The sequence below is a fragment of the Lampetra fluviatilis genome, chromosome 1 (genome assembly GCF_964198595.1).
Source record: "Lampetra fluviatilis chromosome 1, kcLamFluv1.1, whole genome shotgun sequence".
NCBI classification, from domain to species: Eukaryota; Metazoa; Chordata; class Hyperoartia; order Petromyzontiformes; family Petromyzontidae; genus Lampetra; species Lampetra fluviatilis.
This window is the reverse complement of record NC_136275.1, coordinates 30,188,026-30,207,925: the sequence shown is the minus strand read 5'-3', so window position 1 is coordinate 30,207,925 and position 19,900 is coordinate 30,188,026. Positions and strand designations below refer to the sequence as shown.

Genomic DNA, 19,900 nt, shown 5'->3' with positions numbered 1-19,900 from the left:
CTTTTTTCCCTCACTGTAGCAGGGGTCACTAAAAAGATTTCCTAAATAATGAGCAAACACAAGATCCAGGTTCGATTTAACACAGTACATTAAATTCGTGATCTGATCCTATCTGTGAAGGATGCGATCCCTGACATGCAATACCCCGGAGTCTACAAACTAAGCTGTGTCTGCGGCAGTAGTTACATTGGGGAAACTAAGCGACATGTCTCGGACCGTGTTCGTGACCATAAGGCAGATCTGAAACACGAAGGTACTTTTCAAGCCCACTCGCTAACAACAAAGATTCGTTCATGAAGCCATCCATATATATAGACACAGACACAATTTCAACCGAGAAGATAGGTACACACTGAGCAATCATTTGAATGATGTTATCAACCAGTTTAAGTCATAATTGGCTATGATGTTCCCATCCTACCACCTTCCGATGTTAGTTGTGCTTTATGCCCATTTCAAACTTGCGCTTTCACAGTCACTTCGCGTGCCGACCCCTTGGTTGCGGCTCTGCGATCTTCCATTAACATGCTGATCTCTCTTTAACATGCTAATTTTCACCTGGCAGCCCTTTGATTGGTGGAAAACGAACCACTGCCGGGCTCGCTGCCGAACACTTACATTATCATTGGCTGCTGCCATTTGGGCTACACCTATTTCAAACCCTTATAAAAAGTTTCCCTTGGAAGCAAACCCCCCTTTTCCTGAAGACGACCGCTCGCGTTACGATCGAAACGTCGTAGTTTTCTGTTATTTTGTATTATTTTCTTTGAACCTATCTACGTGACTTTACCGAAAGACCCAAGAATATGAATTCCTGCAGTCACGAAACCTTTAAGTCAGCTTTATAAATAGTATTAAATTTAGTTAGAAATTCAGATTTGCAAAACATGTTTATCAATGCACGGGAAAACAAACTATTCTGCCAAGTGTCTCAAATATGGAAATGTTTATGTGAACCAGTGATGATTGATGTTCATTCAAATTAAGACATGCAATGGGTTTGAGATCCGGAGAGATAGTGCAGCTTTTCCTTAGGATGCTGGCCGTGTGCAAAGGACAATTGGACCATTATGAGCATAAAAATATTTAAATAGAGATGTGATGGGAGGGTTTTTTCCGTGCGCTTCTGACAAAAAACATATCACAGCTGTTATGGGACGTTGTTTATTGCATTGGCAGGAGAAGCAAATGCTGTGCATCGCAGTAAAGTAGGAATATAATGCAAAATAAACTGTCATTGGCACTGGTAATTGCAAAAAATATCACAGGCAGTGCTCGACTTACGAACACTCGACTTATGAACACCCGTACTTGTGAACACCCACACTGGCGAATACCCACACTTACGAACACCCGCATTTATGATCCAGCTTCCATGAAATATTTTTTTTACATCGACTTCGAACGCAAACTCGGACTTGCAAACTGAACCGCAGAACTATTTTGCTCAACTGAACGATCCTGTAATGAGTCAGCCATGTGCTGGGAGTGAGTGTTTTTGTGTGCACACGCGCACATGTATGTGTGTGTATGAAAGTGAGTGTGTCTGTGAAAGTGAGCGTGTGTGTGTGTGACTCAATTGAGTACCTAGTGCGATGTGTAAAAACATTGCCAATATGAAGACACAAGTGGCCAAGCGTGGTGTTGGCCACGAACTCCCTCGTGTGCCTTACCGGCCTTCATAGGTGCTCTCGAACGGCACTTACCCCAATAGTCTGAAAGCTATACTAGGGATCTTTGTCTTTGTTTGTGGGCGCGTACCCCCGTGTGCGTGTATGTGTGGGGAGCTGTAGTGCAATGTTTAACATGCTTCGCTATCAACCAGGTAACCTGATTTCGATTCCTGCTCACGACCAACACCAGTGACAATTATGTGAATGGGTCCTGGGCCTCTCCTAAGTCGACTCAACCTAAAATGAGTACCTATTGCGAAGTGTGAACATCCCCACTGGGGGAGTCAAAGGTGGCCGGGCGTGGTGCTGCCAACTGACCCCCTCATCTGCCGTGCTGCCCTTGATAGGCGCTGCTCGCTAACAGCATTTGCCCCAACAGTCTGTTCAGGCTATACGGGGGATTGTTGTGGTAAGTGTGTGCATCTGTGTGTGCGTGCGTGCCCCGTGTGTGTGTCTGTCTTTGCGTGTGTCTTTGTGCACTTGCTCCTACAGTCTGTTAAGGCCATGCGGGGGATCTTTAATCGTTGTGTCTTTGTGCGTGCGCGCGTGCTGTGTGTGCGCACTTGCGGTGACTCATTACGCCCCTTCCGACAAGCAAGCCAGCATCAGGACTCAAGTAAAAAAATTAACCCGTAAAAACAAAGTTTTTCACTATAAATCCTTTATATGCGTGGCGGCTAGAGTCCTCTCGTCCTCTGGCTTGAGATGGCTGCCACCTATGGGTCAGATGATTGCCTGCCACCATTAAGCAATTGGTAATTAAATATAATTTATTTTTTCCTAAAAAGTGTAAAAATTTGGAAAAAAAATTTCACGAAAATTAATTGTCACGCACAACGAGTCTGTGTGCAAAATGTCAGCTCGATTGGATCACGGGAAGTGGGTTAAAAAACGACCGAAAGATGTGCACGGTCGTAAGCGCGCAAGCAAGCAAGCAAGTGAACTTAATATAAATGATTTAAAAAGATACATCTATATACATTACTTTATTTTAGCTTTTATTTTATTTACTATACAGTATGTATTACTATAGTATGTGCAAATAAACAATTTTGATTCTTATTCACGAGCTTTAACAATGCTTCCCTTTTTATGTTGAACCGTAACACATTTTATCACACTGACTCTGTGCATTTAAATACAGTGCATTATTATGTTACATCTATTTTATTATTATTATGACATGCGAGTTGAGTACATGGCGAATACGATGTCTGTCTGACAAACAGTGCCCTTGTGAAGTGGGTGCAGGAGCATGAGAAATGCACGTCTTGAAATTCCACTTTCCACCATCAAGTGACTCATCACACATGCCACACAAGAGCACATTGCGACATGCGCTTTTGCAAACGAATGATACTCTTCCAGCCTAGCTGCCTATCGTGCATCTTGATGCCAACTAGACGTAACACCTGCAACCACCAATATTTGTCCAAGCCGACTGCAAAGCCAACTAAAGATAGCGGCTACACTGAGTTCGGTGAAACGGGGTGTAAAGACTCAGCAAATATTGAATACCACATGACGGCACTTTTGTCGTGATGTTGGCACTATTCTCTTGCGCTAAGATTGCACAGCTGAGTTTTAAGGAAGACAGGACAAGCATTTGTCTCACTGCCTTGATAGTCCGGGAGGTACGGCGTAATAAAGCTGGATTAAATATAAGCATAGAAACCTTTTAACACAACCAAAATTATGGTTACGAAATCCATACAATTCAAAGTCCAGCTGTTTCGATTGTAATTTATGCCAAAGATATATTTTCTTGTATAATAAATCATAAGCCGTTTTTCTCGTGGTGTTATGTTATACGTTAGTATTTTTAAAGGCCTTTTATTGCATTATGGAAATGAGGACAGATGAAATTCAGAAATGCATCTCTACCTGCTCCGCCAAATGCAGTAGTGTATCTCTGTTTCGTATAACAGCACCGTCATAAAAAAGAGGTAAATTAAAAACTACACGGAGCCCAATACCGTATCTCATGTAAGACCGACAATGCTTGGCCATAAAGGTGTGCTGCGTATCATTCCAGGAAACACATTTCACTGTCACTGATGAATAAAAACTAAACCACGAGAGCCTCTGTTATTCCAATTTACTTTTCCAACCCAGATTAGAATTTGAGTCTAAGCCATGTGCTTATTGTTCATGGTTTTAAAGCTACCACTCGAGTTGTGATTTCTCTGCTGCTACTGTGCGAGGCCCAGTGGATAAAGCCCATGTTTCCACCATAGACAGCAGCCAAAGGGTTAGGCAGGCTCAGCCTGTCCCATGGGACATGTCTGCCTGAATTCATGTGGGGGTGGCGGTGTACAACTCTAGCCTGGATCAAAGTAACTCCACATTTTACACTTGCAGCCATAAACCAAACGTGTGACGCGTTCAAAATTAAATTTGTTGGGAGATAAATATAGCTGCCTGAGGCAGAATGATGTAAAATTATTTCAGATTTGGTGAATCAAGTTTCAAACAGACTTCAGTCTCAGTGAGACTGCCTGAGAAATGAGTGGAGGAGGCCATCATCTTTGGCCAGGCGTGCCGGTGCTTTTCCGGCATTACCTGGCACCAGCAAAGTGTTCGCGCAGCAGTGGAAAACATGGATCACACGAAAGTGGCCCAGCTGCAGGCAAGTCTCTGTAGTGAAAAACTGCGTGGATCAGAATCCACTCTGGACCAGATGTAACTGGATGAATCTGGAAATCTTTGATTCGTTTCCACAGCTACTTTCTACCGATTTTGAAACACATGCCCAAGCTGGAGGTATATATATTATTTTTGATTCTGTCAAACCCTTAGTTTTATATCAACTGCGGAATATTACATATACAAAATGCTTTAAATGATATTGCACTGAAACATAATTAATTACAATCTTGATTTGAAGCTTTCGTGACTGCAGGAGTCCATACTCTTTGGCTCTTTCGGTAAAGTCATGTAGGTATAAAATAAAATATATTATTTTAATTTTTAAATATATTATTTTATTTTATATCTACGTGACTTCACCGAAAGAACCAAAGAGTAATATATATTTTAATCCCAGCAGAAAATCTCTCCAACATTCTACTTCCAGTGAAACTCAGGTGGGATAATCGAATTTGGTGTGAAGGTTTTCACTCGAGGAAAATCGCTTGTGTGGCGATCGAAACGTCGTGATCTATTATAATTTTTCTACGTGACTTTACTGAAAGAACCAAAGAGTATAATTAATTACAGTGACACTACATTTATTTGTGGCTCTTCATCCGAGTTATCTATTATTTATAGGGGCCAGGGGAACTATTGTTTCCATGCCCCATAGACTCTCAAGGACTCGTACATAAATCAGGTAACATACAAAATGGTTCTATCAGCCACAAACGAATCAACAGGAAAGCTTCTCGAAGACAGGCTCACTGCAAGGGGCAGCCTCTCCAGTCATGGGGATGCCTGGCACACAGCATACAGTTATATAATTGAGGAAATACGGCATGTTAGTTCAGAATCAGAATATACTGGTAGGAACCTCCTGGCTACACCAGCCCACAGGGGATTATTGTGTCCATCGTGCAGGGAGGGGCTGGGTGGGGCTGGGTGGGGAGAGGAGGGTGGGGATGGGCTGGGTGGGGTGGGGCTGGGTGGGGAGGGGCTGGTCACCCCGTGCTCTTATAAAACTCAACGTTTAACCTACTCACGCCAGCTTGTGCCCGCCCTCACAGTCGGGCATATTTGCGGAATACACCACGCCACAGTTGACCCTGGCCATTGACCGAGCAACCCAACGTTCCTACCAGCTCCCTCCGCAGGAATGTGTTATATTTATACTGCAGGAGGAATCCAATGAGCTATAAAGCTCTTTTTTCACAGATGTCCAGTCGGGGCAGGTGATATAACAACAATGCAAAAACACAATCGAAATCCAGTAAAAGAAAGGTAAACATATCACTTAAAACATATATACAAATACAACGAAATTTGTTTTATCTCACCAGGTAAGGCCCACTGACCTATTGGCTTCTTTACAGAAGCGACCTGGCCACAAATGATAGCTCAACGAAGTGGCTTATCATGTGGAAATCTATAGCAGCAAAATAATCTAAATAATCTAGATTCATCTTTCTAAATTTGGAGGGAAAAACCGGAGGACCTGGTGAAAAAAATCCACGCGACCACATTACATTTAGATGTCATTAAAAAAAGTCGTCACAGTGCTGATTGATCTAAGTAACTTATCATCGCCATGAAGCAAATGGAGAAGGCTGAGTTTCACTGGAAGTGGAATGTTGGAGAGATTTTCTGCTGGGATTAAAATATATATTACTCTTTGGTTCTTTCGGTAAAGTCACGCAACCTTCAAATCAATATTAAAATATACATATTGTTATTGTTGTAAAATAAACGCAATATAAATGTGAAACAAGAGAGAATACTAACAGCACTGGGCATTCAAGGAAAATTACTCCAAAATGTATACATACAGTGCATAGACGTAGCTTCATTAGCTTCATTAGCATGTGAACAAAGTCGCGGCCGCATATTTTAGCTTCATTGTTGTATAACGTTTATTTAGTAAATGCCTTCCGACTTGCTCGAGTCTGGCTACGAGACACTAGTGTGTTACTATCACTGCCCGTGCATATGTGCGGGATATAACTTAGGTGCAACGCAAGTGCAATGGATTTCACGAACTTCCTAAAAATATAGAATTTCTCAGCATTACCATTCTGAGAGTAATCTAATTTGGTGTGAAGGTTTTCACTCGAGAAATTTGCACTCACTAAGACACCGTATTGTGTCGATATCACTTCACTGAAGATGATTTTGAACAGGGGGATGTACTTAATATAATGCCAACTATGATTTTTGTTTCCTCTTCGGAAAATATTTAAACGGTGAAATCATTCACAGCGAATGTTACACATCGTAGGATCTGCATCGTGAATGACGAAAATACATTCCGTTGACAAGTTCTCCGTTATTACAACCAAGATACACTTACACAGTATGTGGTAGGATTATATGTAACGGTTGAAGAATATGAAAAGCTACTACGCTGTAATTGTAAAGTTCATGTCAACAAACTGGGTGTTGTCCTATGTCAGGGGTCGGCAACCTGCAAGGCTCCGGAGTCACATTCCGGTTCTTTAAGGGCTCCTTATTGACGTTGTGTATTAAGGAACCACAGTCTCGTATTCACCACACAGTGCATTGCGGTTCTTGAAATATTGAGAATTTTGTTACGGAATTTGAACAAAAATGGCTCTTCTTGTCATTTTGGTTGCTGCCCCCTGTCCTATTTGAAAGCGTTAGAATTGATTTGGACCATGAATCAACATCTAAGTTGAACGCTACCCTTGTCATTACACTGACGGGAATGTGAGACTACGTTCCATAGTATTTTTAACGTTTGTAAAAAAACATTAAAATCTAACTCTATAGACTATTTCAAATGGAGACGTGATCTACACTGGAAATAAATTGATTGCCGTTCCACGTGCACATAAAAAAAACATCTGCACTCTGTTCTTTGGTTCTTTCGGTTAAGTCACGTCTAAAGATAAAATAATGAATTAAAATAATAGCGACGTTTCGATTGCAACACAAGCAATCATCATCAGGCATGAGAGAAATAGCAACAAAAATCTAACTAGAAAACTATAGACAGACATACAAGCAGACAGACATCACAAGGACACACAGCGAGAGGACACATATCGGCACAGAGAGAGGGGTCGTTTCTGTGACGGTCCCTTAAATATAGGGAGGGGGGGGCGGGGACGGAGAGAGGGAGGGGGCAGAGAAAATTAGCATATCAATGAGTGGACGGCAACGTGTTGCTGCTGCGCAAGTAAGATGACGACGTGGCACGGCACGCAAGCTTGAAAATTAGGAGAAAGACACACTAAAATTAAATAACCTCGCAAAATATCGAAATGTGATGTAATGCAACACAGAGAGTCGGTCAACACACAATTAACGCATAGCCTGGTTGATTACGTATTTCAAAGATTGCTAAGTTAGAATTTAAGTGTGAAAATTCCAAAGAGAGGACACAGGCAGAGAGAACACATAGCCAGAGAGAGAAAAAAGGATACGCTTAAAACTTCCCCGTAGAAGTGGTTCAATCTTAATTTTTTTATTATTTTAATTCATTATTTTATCTTTAGACGTGACTTAACTGAAAGAACCAAATAATAATTCCTGCAGTCACGAAAGCTCCAAAAATTAAGATTGAACCACTTCTACGGGGAAGTTTTAAGCTTATCCTTTTTTCTCTCTCTGGCTATTTGTTCTCTCTGCCTGTGTCCTCTCTTTGGAATTTTCACACTTAAATTCTAACTTAGCAATCTTTGAAATACGTAATCAACCAGGCTATGCGTTAATTGTGTGTTGACCGACTCTCTGTGTTGCATTACATCACATTTCGATATTTTGCGAGGTTATTTAATTTTAGTGTGTCTTTCTCCTAATTTCCAAGCTTGCGTGCCGTGCCACGTCGTCATCTTACTTGCGCAGCAGCAACACGTTGCCGTCCACTCATTGATATGCTAATTTTCTCTGCCCCCTCCCTCTCTCCGTCCCCGCCCCCCCTCCCTATATTTAAGGGACCGTCACAGAAACGACCCCTCTCTCTGTGCCGATATGTGTCCTCTCGCTGTGTGTCCTTGTGATGTCTGTCTGCTTGTATGTCTGTCTATAGTTTTCTAGTTAGATTTTTGTTGCTATTTCTCTTATGCCTGATGATGATTGCTTGTGTTGCAATCGAAACATCGCTATTATTTTAATTCATTATTTTATCTTTAGACGTGACTTAACCGAAAGAACCAAAGAATAATTCCTGCAGTCACGAAAGCTCCAAAAATTAAGATCTGCACTCTGAATAATTGGCAGGGTTGGCTACGTATGGTGCAAAATAAGTTCAACATGCATACGAAGACTCGCACAGAGACCCATAGATTACTCTGACTGATGCCTATAGACTACTCACACGTAGACTGATAGTCCATTATCCTGCCCCCGCACCTCCGATTAGCACGGTTGGATACGTATGGTGCGTAAGAAGTTCAACACACATATACAGCCCAGTGGTATTTCTTCTGGGCCAGGGGTTTTGGAATTACCTGATGGGGGAAGATATCTTTTTCTTTAACAATTAAAATGATGTCAATTCCACATCATGGTGCAGGATGATTATGTCATAGGAAACCAAAAAGAATCGTTTAATATATTTAAGTATTGTACTTTGCACTGTCATATTTTTGTACTGTTTGTTGCTGTAACGTGCTTACCTGCCCCTACTGGACATCTGTGAAAAAGAGCTTTATAGCTCATCGGATTCCTCCAGTATAAATAAACATTCTGATTCTGAAGTCTGTCTTGAAAACTCTTTAACCCAACACTATTTCTGGCCGTTTACCCTGCAGGTTCGGTTTACTTCCTGCTTCCCACATGGCACATTTGGATATACGGATGGAATGCGCCTTACAAATGTGAATTATTATATCACAGGAAAAGGTAGAATTTGTATTGTAATGAGAAAGCACCATAGGTGGGAGGCTGGGTTAAGGCTCCCTGGCTGGAACCCATAAGTTGGAATTTCCACACTTTTGAGCCATACATGCCAGACACAAACAGGACCCTGTGGGGTGGGCTGGTAGGAACGAACAATTGAATGGCGCCACCCGTGGCCCCGCCCCATCTCGGTGTCCCCGGCTCCAGCTCATTGCCCCGCCCCTTACCGCCGTAACCCCGCCCCAACCCCACGTAGCCCCGCCCTCCACCTCGTGCCCACGCCCCCTGCCGCCGTTGCCCCGCCCAGCCCCACGTAGCCCCGCCCCCTGCCGCTGTAGCCCCGCCCAATACACCCCTAGCTGGGGAGAGATTCCCAGGCCTGGCTGTAGGCTGGAGAGCTGCCAACGAGGAGGAGGTAGGGAGTTGTTTTTAATGTAAAAGCTTTAAATGTAAATGTTTGTATTAAAAAACATCAGGGAATGTAACATTGTTAAACATTAACTCCCTTTCACACACGCGGGGGTACGATACGAAGGGAGAGTTTGAGGCCTAGGTCTAGGCTTTAGGCCTAGCTGTAGGCTTTAGGCCGCCGTGAGTTATTTTTTTATTTACCTGTTTTTATTATTTATGTAAAAGCTTTACATTTAAATGTTTCTATTTAAAAGCATCAGGGAATGTAACATTGTTAAACATTAACTCCCTTGCACACACGCGGGGGTACGATACGAAGGGAGACTTTGAGGCCTAGTTCTAGGCTTTAGGCCTAGCTGTAGGCTTTAGGGCGCTGTGAGTTTTTTTTATTTAATTTCAAAGTTTTAATTAAAAGCTATCTCAGGGAATTATAAGGGAATGTTACATGTGTTTAGCCAGGAAAGCCTCACAGAGTCTAAAGGTTTTTGTAGGGTCATGCCAAGTGTTTGCAGTAGGGGGCGATGTTGCTACATGGACGGACGGACGGACAAACGGATGGACGATATAATCTATTGTAGACTGGTCCACTTCGTTCCTACCAGTAACAGGACCCTGCGGGGTGGGCTGGTAGGAATAATACTTAGTACCGGTACAGGGATATCGACCGGGTATAGAGGAGTTAAAGAAAAAATTACTGTATTCTAGTGTAACGTTAATTAAAAGTGTTTGTTTTGACAAGAAACGCTGTGAGATTTAAAGACTCGTAGTCTTTCATTTCCAAACGATCACATTTGATATTAATTGACCACCACCTTCTGCACTAGGCCTCGCGAAGCCTCCCGCACTAGGCCTCGCGAAGCCTGCCGCACTAGGCCTCGCGAAGCCTGCTGCACTAGGCCTCGCAAAGCCTTCTCTGCAGTAGACTTAGCGAAGCCTTCTGCACTAGGCCTCGCGAAGCCTCTGCAGTAGGCCTCGCGAAGCCTTCCCTGCAGTAAGCCTCGCGAAGCCTTCTCTGCAGCATGCCTCGCGATGCCTTTTCTGCAGTAGGCCTCGCAAAGCCTGCCGCACTAGGCCTCGCGAAGCCTGCCGCACTAGGCCTCGCGCCGTGCTTTTCGTGCACAAATAAGGCGATTAAATGTATCTCGTCTCTGTGTTAATAAATGTATCTTGTCTCTGTGTTAAAAAAACGTGCTGCGTTTCAGTAAAGTAAATTTGAAGCGAAGTTTAAAGTTTCGCCGTGAGGCGCCGGAAGCGACGGCCATCTTGTTTAGTTCACAGATCGCAGGGGGAGCGGGCGACCATCTTGTCGGACAGACGGATGGACGGACGGACGGACACATTAATCTATTGGTGGTCTGGTCCACTTCGTTCCTACCAGTATAACTATATCTTAACGTAGTTTTTGCTAATGTTTTAAAATATGAATATAGCAATGTTACTACAGACACAAATTATGTCAATGTAGATGTTGCAAATAATAATACACAAGAACCGGGTGCAGGCTGAGGCCCACACTGCATCTCCCGAGGCACCCGTGCTCGCCCTGAGCTCCCTCGAGTTTCCCAACAGGACGGGGGGAAGAAGAAAAGTAAAATCTACGCGGCCTACTGAGAACAACTTAAACTATTTAAACTTTTTTTTTATTTTACCAGATATGGCCCACTGAGCTAATATAGCTTTTTTCAGAAGTGACCTGGCCACAAATGAAAGCTCAACGAAGTGGCTTATCATCATGTAGAATTTAAAGCAGCTTAGTACTCTAAACACATGTCTTTAAATGTGGAGGGGAAAACCGGAGGACACGGAAAAAATCCACGCGACCACAGGGTGAACATGCAAACTCCAAATATATAGGCGTCAGGGTCGGGATCGGGATCGAACCCACGACCTCTTGTATACCAAGCGAGGTAGTTAACATCTCGCCACCGTGGCACTCACGAGGAGGAGCGGTGGGGGACTCGTGGGATCAGGGCTGGGCTGGCCCTCACTTCATCACTGTGACAGAGACGAGATAAGTGTCAGCTTAATTACGCTCTTAATACTCTAATATTTAAATTAATTACCTTGTCCCGACATAGGAACGTCATAGTTCAGGTGGCACCGCTCATGGATCATTTTATGTGCTCACTGGGAAACTTCCCCCCATCTGAAATGTTCTCACCGTGAGCCTTTATCAAATATGATGGAGGTCGAAGCTTATATATGTTTTAAATGTCGTTGGTTGTGCACGTCGATACGTGTTTGCTATGTGTGTGTCAGTGGACACCCTGGACATTGCTTGCAAATGGGGAGTTCTATCTGAAGGGAATTTACAGGCAAAATATTATAATAAACAGAAATAAGGTAGTATTTAAGTAAGAAAAAATCCAACAAATTACAGAAACATTATTTTACAGGAACTGGTGAAATCAACAAAACCATTTAATAAATTAAGATTCATCCATGTCCTATCATTTCAGTTTCCCCCCGAAATAATAACTATGTAATCATGCAAATGCTTTAATTTACCAAGGCAAGTAGCACACGGTGTGTGCTTCTGGGAGGCGTACTTAAGTGATCAGAGTCTACACAGCATCTGCTGTGCTGCTCCCTACAAGCACCCTGCTGCCCTTCAAGTGTCTCTCTCGCAAGGATCGATGTCTGTGATTCATCGAGCCCTGATTATTATAAGTTGCTGAATTACAGGCACGCGCCGCCACGCCCCGAAATACCAATTGCATTGACTCAGGTGACCTAGGTTATAGAGATGACACTAATGCATCGCATTACCACAACCGCTGGCATGATGGGAAAGCAGTGCCATGCAGTGACCGTGCTGGCAATGGGTAGTTATAGGCAGTGGTCAATGTTCTAAGGCGCAGTTACACTCAAAAATAATTTTGCAGAACCTGGGACATACTTGAGACAAAATCTGGCAGCGACATCTGCTGAAGAAATATTGCATGCAAAGTCCCACCTTTGTGGCGGCGCTGGAGAGATGCTTTCACGTGAGACGCGGATTCACGTGCACCACGCCCGACACTTTGTGTGCTGCATCTTATTGCGTAAGGTGCCCTGGGCCGCGTTCGTTGGTGACACCCGAAGAAGGCTGACAGGGGAGCACTTGACAGGTGCCAACGTTGCAGATCTCGTCAAGGAACATAAACCATCACGCGCGAGCTCCGGTCATCCTCGCAGCGGCTTTTGGCCAGTCATCTAAAGAGGGCGGTCACCGCATCGCACACTTTCAGATGCGCTACTGCGGACGTCTGGAACGCTCTTACTTCAGATATTAGGAAGCCACTGGAGCTATGCACTTTTCAATTTAGATTGAAAACTAATTTCTTTAAACTGCTTTTTGCATTTTGTTTGTTGTCCTTTCCCCCGGGCACCTCCGATTAGCACGGTGGGATACGTAGAGTGCAAAAGAAGTCCAACATACATGCATGCATGCTTACAACAACCTCACCAAACCAGCCAAGGGACGTTCCATATCCGTAGAACGCGGCTCCCATGACGTGACTACACAAAGGTCTGTGGGGGCAACTTCAACCCGATTCGTTCTCTCACAAACAGGCCGAGGAGAGACCGGGGCCAGTGCTAAGGAGCTGCTGTGCTGGGCCCTGCACCGCCAAACGTACCTTTGGCTCCCCACCCAAGGTCACTCTCCTTAGTGGTGTGTCACGTTACAGTGGCCCCCACACAACAGCTCTACTGCCCCCCCCCCCCTATTAAACAAAAACGAAAGTACTATGCTAAACTTTTGATTTTACCACGTACGGCTCACTGAACTATATATAGCTCTTTTTCAGAAGCGACCTGACTGTCACAAATGATAGCTCAACGAAGGGGGATAACTAGAGGACCCGGAGACAAATCCACGCGACCACGGGGAGAACATGCAAACTCCATATATACAGGCGTCAGGGTCGGGATCTAACTCACAACCTCCTGCATACCAGGCAAGGGAGTTAATATCTCACCACCGCGGCACCCTTATTAGAGAGGAGCTGGAGCTGGGTCCAGGAAAGGCCTGTCTTGAGGCTTGGAGCCAACAATAACTACAGCCTCAATACAAGACTCACTCTTTGCAGACTGTTTTGTCTCATCCACAATGTGTTCGTCCATAACAAACAATTCGTACTCACCGCCATGGTGGGGTATTTTGCATTGAAATCAACCGTTGTGCTTCCGCTCGAATGCCAAGATGAAAGTGAGGGATGATGGGTAATTGACGGCGCGAGTTGGACAACTCTGCATCATATGGAATGAGGGACAAGTTGTGGACACTGGCTTAGATGATCAAAAATATAACGGTCGTGCTGCCTACGCAGCCCCGTCCAGAAGGAGGAATGCAGGAAATGAATTCCGCGCATCTTTTGTATTCCACCTTCAAAAGCCCTCTCTGGATTCAGCTGTGAAATGCATTCCGAAACGATTTCCATAACCAAACCTCGGATTCATAAAAATCCACACACCTCTTCCAATATATACACATATATACTTCATTACTGTATACCCCAGTATTCCCTGAAGAAGGCCTGTAGGCTGAAACATTGATGCTTTTCTTCGCTTTGCAGCGGCTGTGAATGGTGTTGTGTGTGTGGTGCTCGCCGAAGCAGCTGTGCGTAAGTGTGCAGGGCTCCATTTGCAGCAACCGAATTTGTAAAGCAGCCCCCCCCCCCTCCACATAGGGAGGTGACGCAAAGGCTCCCCAGTCCTCAGTGCTGAACACTTGAATTTGCTTGCAGGGGTGAGCAGTGTGTGTGCGTGTGTGTACAGTGGTTACCTCGCTGCGCTACAAACCCAGCGACCCGAGTTCGATGCCTGCTCACGACCACCAACACCAGTGACTATTATCTAAACCGGTTCTGAGCCTCCTCTAGGTCAACTTAGCCTAAAATGAGTACCTGGTGCGGTGTGCAAACATCATCACAAGGGAGACAAAGGCAGCTGGGCGTGTTGCTGGCCACCCAACCTCTTGTGCCGGCCTTCATAGGTGCTCTATAACAGCACTTGCCCCAAGTCTGTTATGGTTATAAGGGTGATCTTTGTCTTTTGTGTGCATGTAGAGAGTGCAGCGTTGGACTGCACATTACGCCGCTTACATACCACGGCCACAGAAAGCCCACGTTCGGCCTTTACACCAGATGATGCAATGTTTACAAATTGCATGCAAAGCTCTTATGCAAAATTCCATCACATAGTATTAAACTTATCACTGTTACGTTCAAGCTTTATGGGTTGTCCCATCATTTTTATTTTAAATCCAAGAAGCTATAATTTCAGATACAGCTTTCACAACCGACTTCGTCATCTGGGCATTACGTCAGTTAGAGCTATAACCCTCCACCACCCGACACAGCCAAACAAATCAAGTTGTCACCTGACCTGAACAAACGTGCTAATCGATTTAGTTTTTCAGCAAAACCGGTTACACTAAAAGGCCTCGAGCTCTGAGCTCGTGGCTAATATCTGTGATGCTGGATGTAATCCTCCAGCGAAATTGTGTGCATAACGCATGGCGAGATGTTAACTACCTTGCCTGGTATGCAGGAGCTCGTGGGTTCGATCCCGACCCTGACACCTCTATATTTGGAGTTTACATGTTCTCCTCATGGTCGCTTGGATTTTTCTCCGGGTCCTCCAGTTTTTCCCTCCACATTTAGAAACAACGTGCACTTTAGAGTATTTGTCTGCTACAAATGTCCACATGATAAGCTACTTCGTTGAGCTATCATTTGTGGCCAAGTCGCTTCTGGAAAAGAGCAATATTAGCTCAGTGGGCCTTACCTGATAAATAAAAAAAATAGTTTAGTTTTTTTGTTTTAGTTTTAAATTCTAATTGCTTTTTAACGTCACCGGTTTTGCTGAAAACAAAATCGGTGGGTGCATTTGCCACACGTGACAACTTCATTTGTTTGGCTTTGTTCGATGGTGGACGATGCATACGCCCTATTTGACATTGTACTCGCACGATGACCTAATCCGAAAAAAAATTTGGAATAAAAAAATTGTGATTGACTTTGCCACCAAAGAAAAATAACCACAGTTGCCTTGCGATGCACAGTAGGAAATGTGAGGATGTATTTCTTCCGTGACAATCAACGCGGTTTCCTTCACTTGCTTTGCTTTATTATCACCTACCTTTCCCACTCGCCAGGTTTCTGTTGAACCCCACTGGGCTCAGGTATTCGAAGAGCCACACGGCGATGGCGGACAGCATGAGGCAGAGGATGAACATCATCACCCAGACGGCAGCACTGAAGGGCTCTGAAAGGAAACCACAAAAAATCCCTTGAGATGTGTTCGTTCGTTCGTGCGTTCGCTCGTGGGGCGAGGCTACAAGGCCCCTCTCCGGTCAAAGGGTGCAATGCTCCGCGAAAATAAGCATCGCCAAGATAAGTGGGATGCTTTTGCATAAAATCCGAGTTGGCCAAAAGATAATGGTCATTTTTTATGTGCGAGTGCAATCGAGGCATCATTCGATGTCTACCATACATCTGCCATTGCAGTGTTCCCTGTGAGTAAATCTGTCAAATTGTAAAAAAATAAAAATGACAGAGGCGTGTGCGCAAGCATACATAAACGCATGCATGGTGCAGATGATGTATGGAGTGCACCAAAAGGGTTTTACAGGTGTTCACAAATGGGAGTTTAGTTTTTTTACCGGAGAATGAACTGATTCGCAGACTTCTTAATAATATGTTGGGAGCATAGTTTTGTCATTACTCTGAATACGTTTTTTTTTATTGTCCTCTGTAGCAATACAGGACGTGCATAATACAGATGTGGACCTCTAAAAACAGACCACGGATAACAAAACAGACTGAAGCATCGAATCTGCAGTGCGACTCCTTATACATGACAGGCAGAGAGGGTTTCGGGGGTCCATAGTTGAGTACACTTTGGTTCAGTGGTATTTAACTCGATATACGTTAACACAGCTTGGTGATTGAGTGAGCACTGTAGTGACAACGCTGCCTCGTGGATTCACCGCGACAGGGTGACCCTGACATCATGTTCAGGACTCTTGCCAGTCCAATTCTGTGAAGCCACTGAAAAGATGTTAATTTCCTCGTTGGTATGAAGGTCATGGGTTCGATCTCGACCCTGATGCCTGCTGTATATTTGGAGTTTGCATGTCTCTCTCCCCGTGGTCATGTAGATTTTTCTCCAGGTTCTCAGATTTTTCCCTCCAGATTTAGAAACGTGTTTAGAGTATTTGGGTGCCATAAATTTCATGAATAGCCACTTTGTTGAGCTATCATTTGTTATGGTCAGTTCGCTTCTGAAAAAAAAGCCTTACCTGGTCAAATATAAAAAAGTTTATTTTTATATCGAATCAAAGGATGTAGTGTCTCATCTTTTGGACTCGGGAATTATCACAGAAAATCAACATGGCCGATTTATTTGATGCCACCGCATCTCACTATTGATTCCTCCCTTCTGTTGCACAGTTAACACGTGACCTCAAAGGTCTGCTCTTACGGCAACGGTTCACACCATCTGGATAAAGGTCCTCCCATGGGTCGCCAACCCCTGGGTGCCACTACCAATGCCTGTTTTGGTAACCAGCCTAATCGTGCAGAGTGCGTGCGTCCCATTTATTGAGAGGCATTCTCGACTCCTTGATTACATCTGCAGTACACGTTTCTCCCTCCAAAACTTCCAACTTGCATATCCCAGGCTGCCATTAAATTCCTATTGCCCTCTGTGTTGCACCTTTACTCCAAGGCCATAGCTACTTCTGGAGTCGGTGCGAGTTGGTGAAGAGGTGATGCCCAGGACCGGCTCAGGTGGCCATGGTTAACCCTTTCCGTTCCGAGACGTCTGCATGTTGCAGGATGGGTGTCCCTATTAACCTCTCTGGATCTCGGAACGCACAAGCGGCTCAGCTTTAATTTTATTTAGATAGGCGTAGCACCGTCATTTTTAAAGCCACTGTACTTGCCGCACTCTACAATAGCCGGCGCCAAACCGTCCCACACACCCTCCCGCATGGCCTTGTGGGAGCTTCGGTAATGATTAAGTTATTTAATTTTAGTTTTTCTTCCAGTTTCGTTTTGATGATGTACACGTACATGTTCAGTTACGGAATCAGAAGAAAAACTGATGACACACGTCCATCATCGGAACGGGAAATGGTTATTAGCAAAGTTTGCCAAACCGCTGAACCACCGCTCCTCCTCCTTCTCATCCTCCTCCAGTAAAACTCACAATTTGTGCACACTCTGCCTCACAAATGACATCTGAACTTGGATTTGAAAGGCTTCCCTCTCGACAGGGTGGAGGTGGAGGGGGACACAAGAAGATCACGTGGAGGTCTCACCGAGGAATGCAGAGGGCGACACCGTCCCGTTGCTCCTGGACACCATCACGCTTATCCCGGTCTCCACGAAAGGCACAGAGAAGTCAACCACCTGCGAGCGTTCCTCGTTGATGGTGAGTGAGCCAACCGCCATGTGCGCTCTCTTCTGCTCCACCTGCAATCCCGCGTTCGGACAGAACACGTGACACCTGGTCACTATTGAGCACCACACCAGGTCGCTATTGAACAATCCACCTATCCATTCACCCCTGCCTTGATTAAAGCACACACCCGATTTGATTCAACAATCACTTGTTTCGATTTAAAGCTTTCGTGACTGCAGGGATTCATCTTCTTGGTTCTTTCGGTAAAGTCACGTAGAAGGGAAGTAATAAAATAATAAAAATAAAACATAATAAAATAATTCTCACGACGTTTCGGCCACAACACAAGCAGCCGTCCTCAGGTGAAACCAGGTCTGTCGAGGCGACAGCGTCTGAATGAAACAGCACACGTGCTTGGAGTATATATAAAGCTGGGTTGGAAGGGGGGGGGAAAGGGCGACTTGACAAAAAGAATTTGCATATCAAGAGAAATTTAGCATATTTATGGGAAATGCAGGTATGTGATTAGTACTACTTATGTCCGTGCATTATGCAGGATTAGCAGCATCCAAGGGAGGGATATGGGAAATGCAGGTATGTGATTAGTGCTACTTTGCCCGTGCTATTATGCATAATGCACGGGCATTATGCATAATGCCCGTGCATTATCACATACCTGCATTTCCCATATCCCCTCCCTTGGATGCTGATAATCCTGCATAATGCACGGACATAAGTAGTACTAATCACATACCTGCATTTCCCATAAATATGCTAAATTCCTCTTGATATGCAAATTCTTTTGTCAAGGCGCCCTTTCCCCCCCCCTTCCAACCCAGCTTATATATATATGCTCCAAGCACGTGTGCTGTTTCATTCAGACGCTGTCGCCTCGACAGACCTGGTTTCACCTGAGGACGGCTGCTTGCGTTGTGGCCGAAACGTCGTGAGAATTATTTTATTATGTTTTCTTTTTATTATTTTATTACTTCCCTTCTACGTGACTTTACCGAAAGAACCAAGAAGATGAATCACTTGTTTGTTCTTTCATATTCCCATGTTTCTTTGTTTTTCCTCGTTTGTTGTGTCTTGTTCGTAGTCTTAATTGTTCCCATGAACCTCAATGTGACATTTGAAGTCTGATTTGTAAGGAAAGTAAATAATCCATTTTCTTTACACGCATGATTCACTGCACGCATCATTCATATTACCAGAATATTTATTTATGCTTGAGGAATCTGATGCGCTATGTAGCTCTTTTTCACGGATGTCTAGTAGGGGCAAGTCAGAACGTTACGTCATCAATTTAAGAATAAAGTTTAATTGATGAATGTACATCCCGATCAAAAAAAGTTAGTTCGACCCATGCACAGCTGTGCGAAGGTCAAACTGGACCACAGCCGGACCAAGTGATGAATTCAGGGAAGGCACTCACCTCTCCAACCATGCCATTCCACACGCCCTGTATCTTCTTTCCATGCTTCCCGTTCACCACCAAGTAAAGGTCGTAGGTGAACCTGACGGTGGTGGAGAGCTTCCTGAGTATGTCGATGCAGAAGCCTTTGCAGCAGCGCTTCACGTAGGGACTCTTGTCCCCCGAAGTGCTGTGGGAGCCAAGAGGGAGACATGCACAGATGACGCGAATCGATAGATCAAATCACAGTTAGCAGTTATGTACACACGTATGTTGAACTTCTTTCGCGACGTACGTAGCCAACCGTGCTAATTGGCGGTACGGGGGGTGGGGGGCGGGAGGACAAAAAAAACTAAACATAAAAAGCAGTTTTCAAATAATGAGTTTTCAATCTATATTTAAAAGTGCATAGCTGCCAGTGGCTTCCTCATATCTGAATGAAGAGCATTCCAGATGGACGCAGAAACGCATCTTAAAGTGCATGATGCAGTGACCGTCTTTGTTCGATGACTGG

At 44.3% G+C, this 19,900-nt stretch overlaps 1 protein-coding gene across 1 annotated transcript in view; it reads right to left on the bottom strand.

The window, feature by feature from the left end:
- The window catches only part of LOC144936141 (glutamate receptor ionotropic, NMDA 2C-like), a 215,704-nt gene that overhangs the window by 48,720 nt on the left and 147,084 nt on the right, over positions 1–19,900 (bottom strand). Inside the window, exons 6-8 of the mRNA XM_078863428.1 lie at positions 19,408–19,576; positions 17,890–18,043; positions 15,705–15,830 (exon numbers count right to left, since the gene is read on the bottom strand). Of these exons, the coding sequence (XP_078719554.1) occupies positions 15,705–15,830; positions 17,890–18,043; positions 19,408–19,576 (449 nt within the window). The remainder of the gene's footprint in view (positions 1–15,704; positions 15,831–17,889; positions 18,044–19,407; positions 19,577–19,900) is intronic.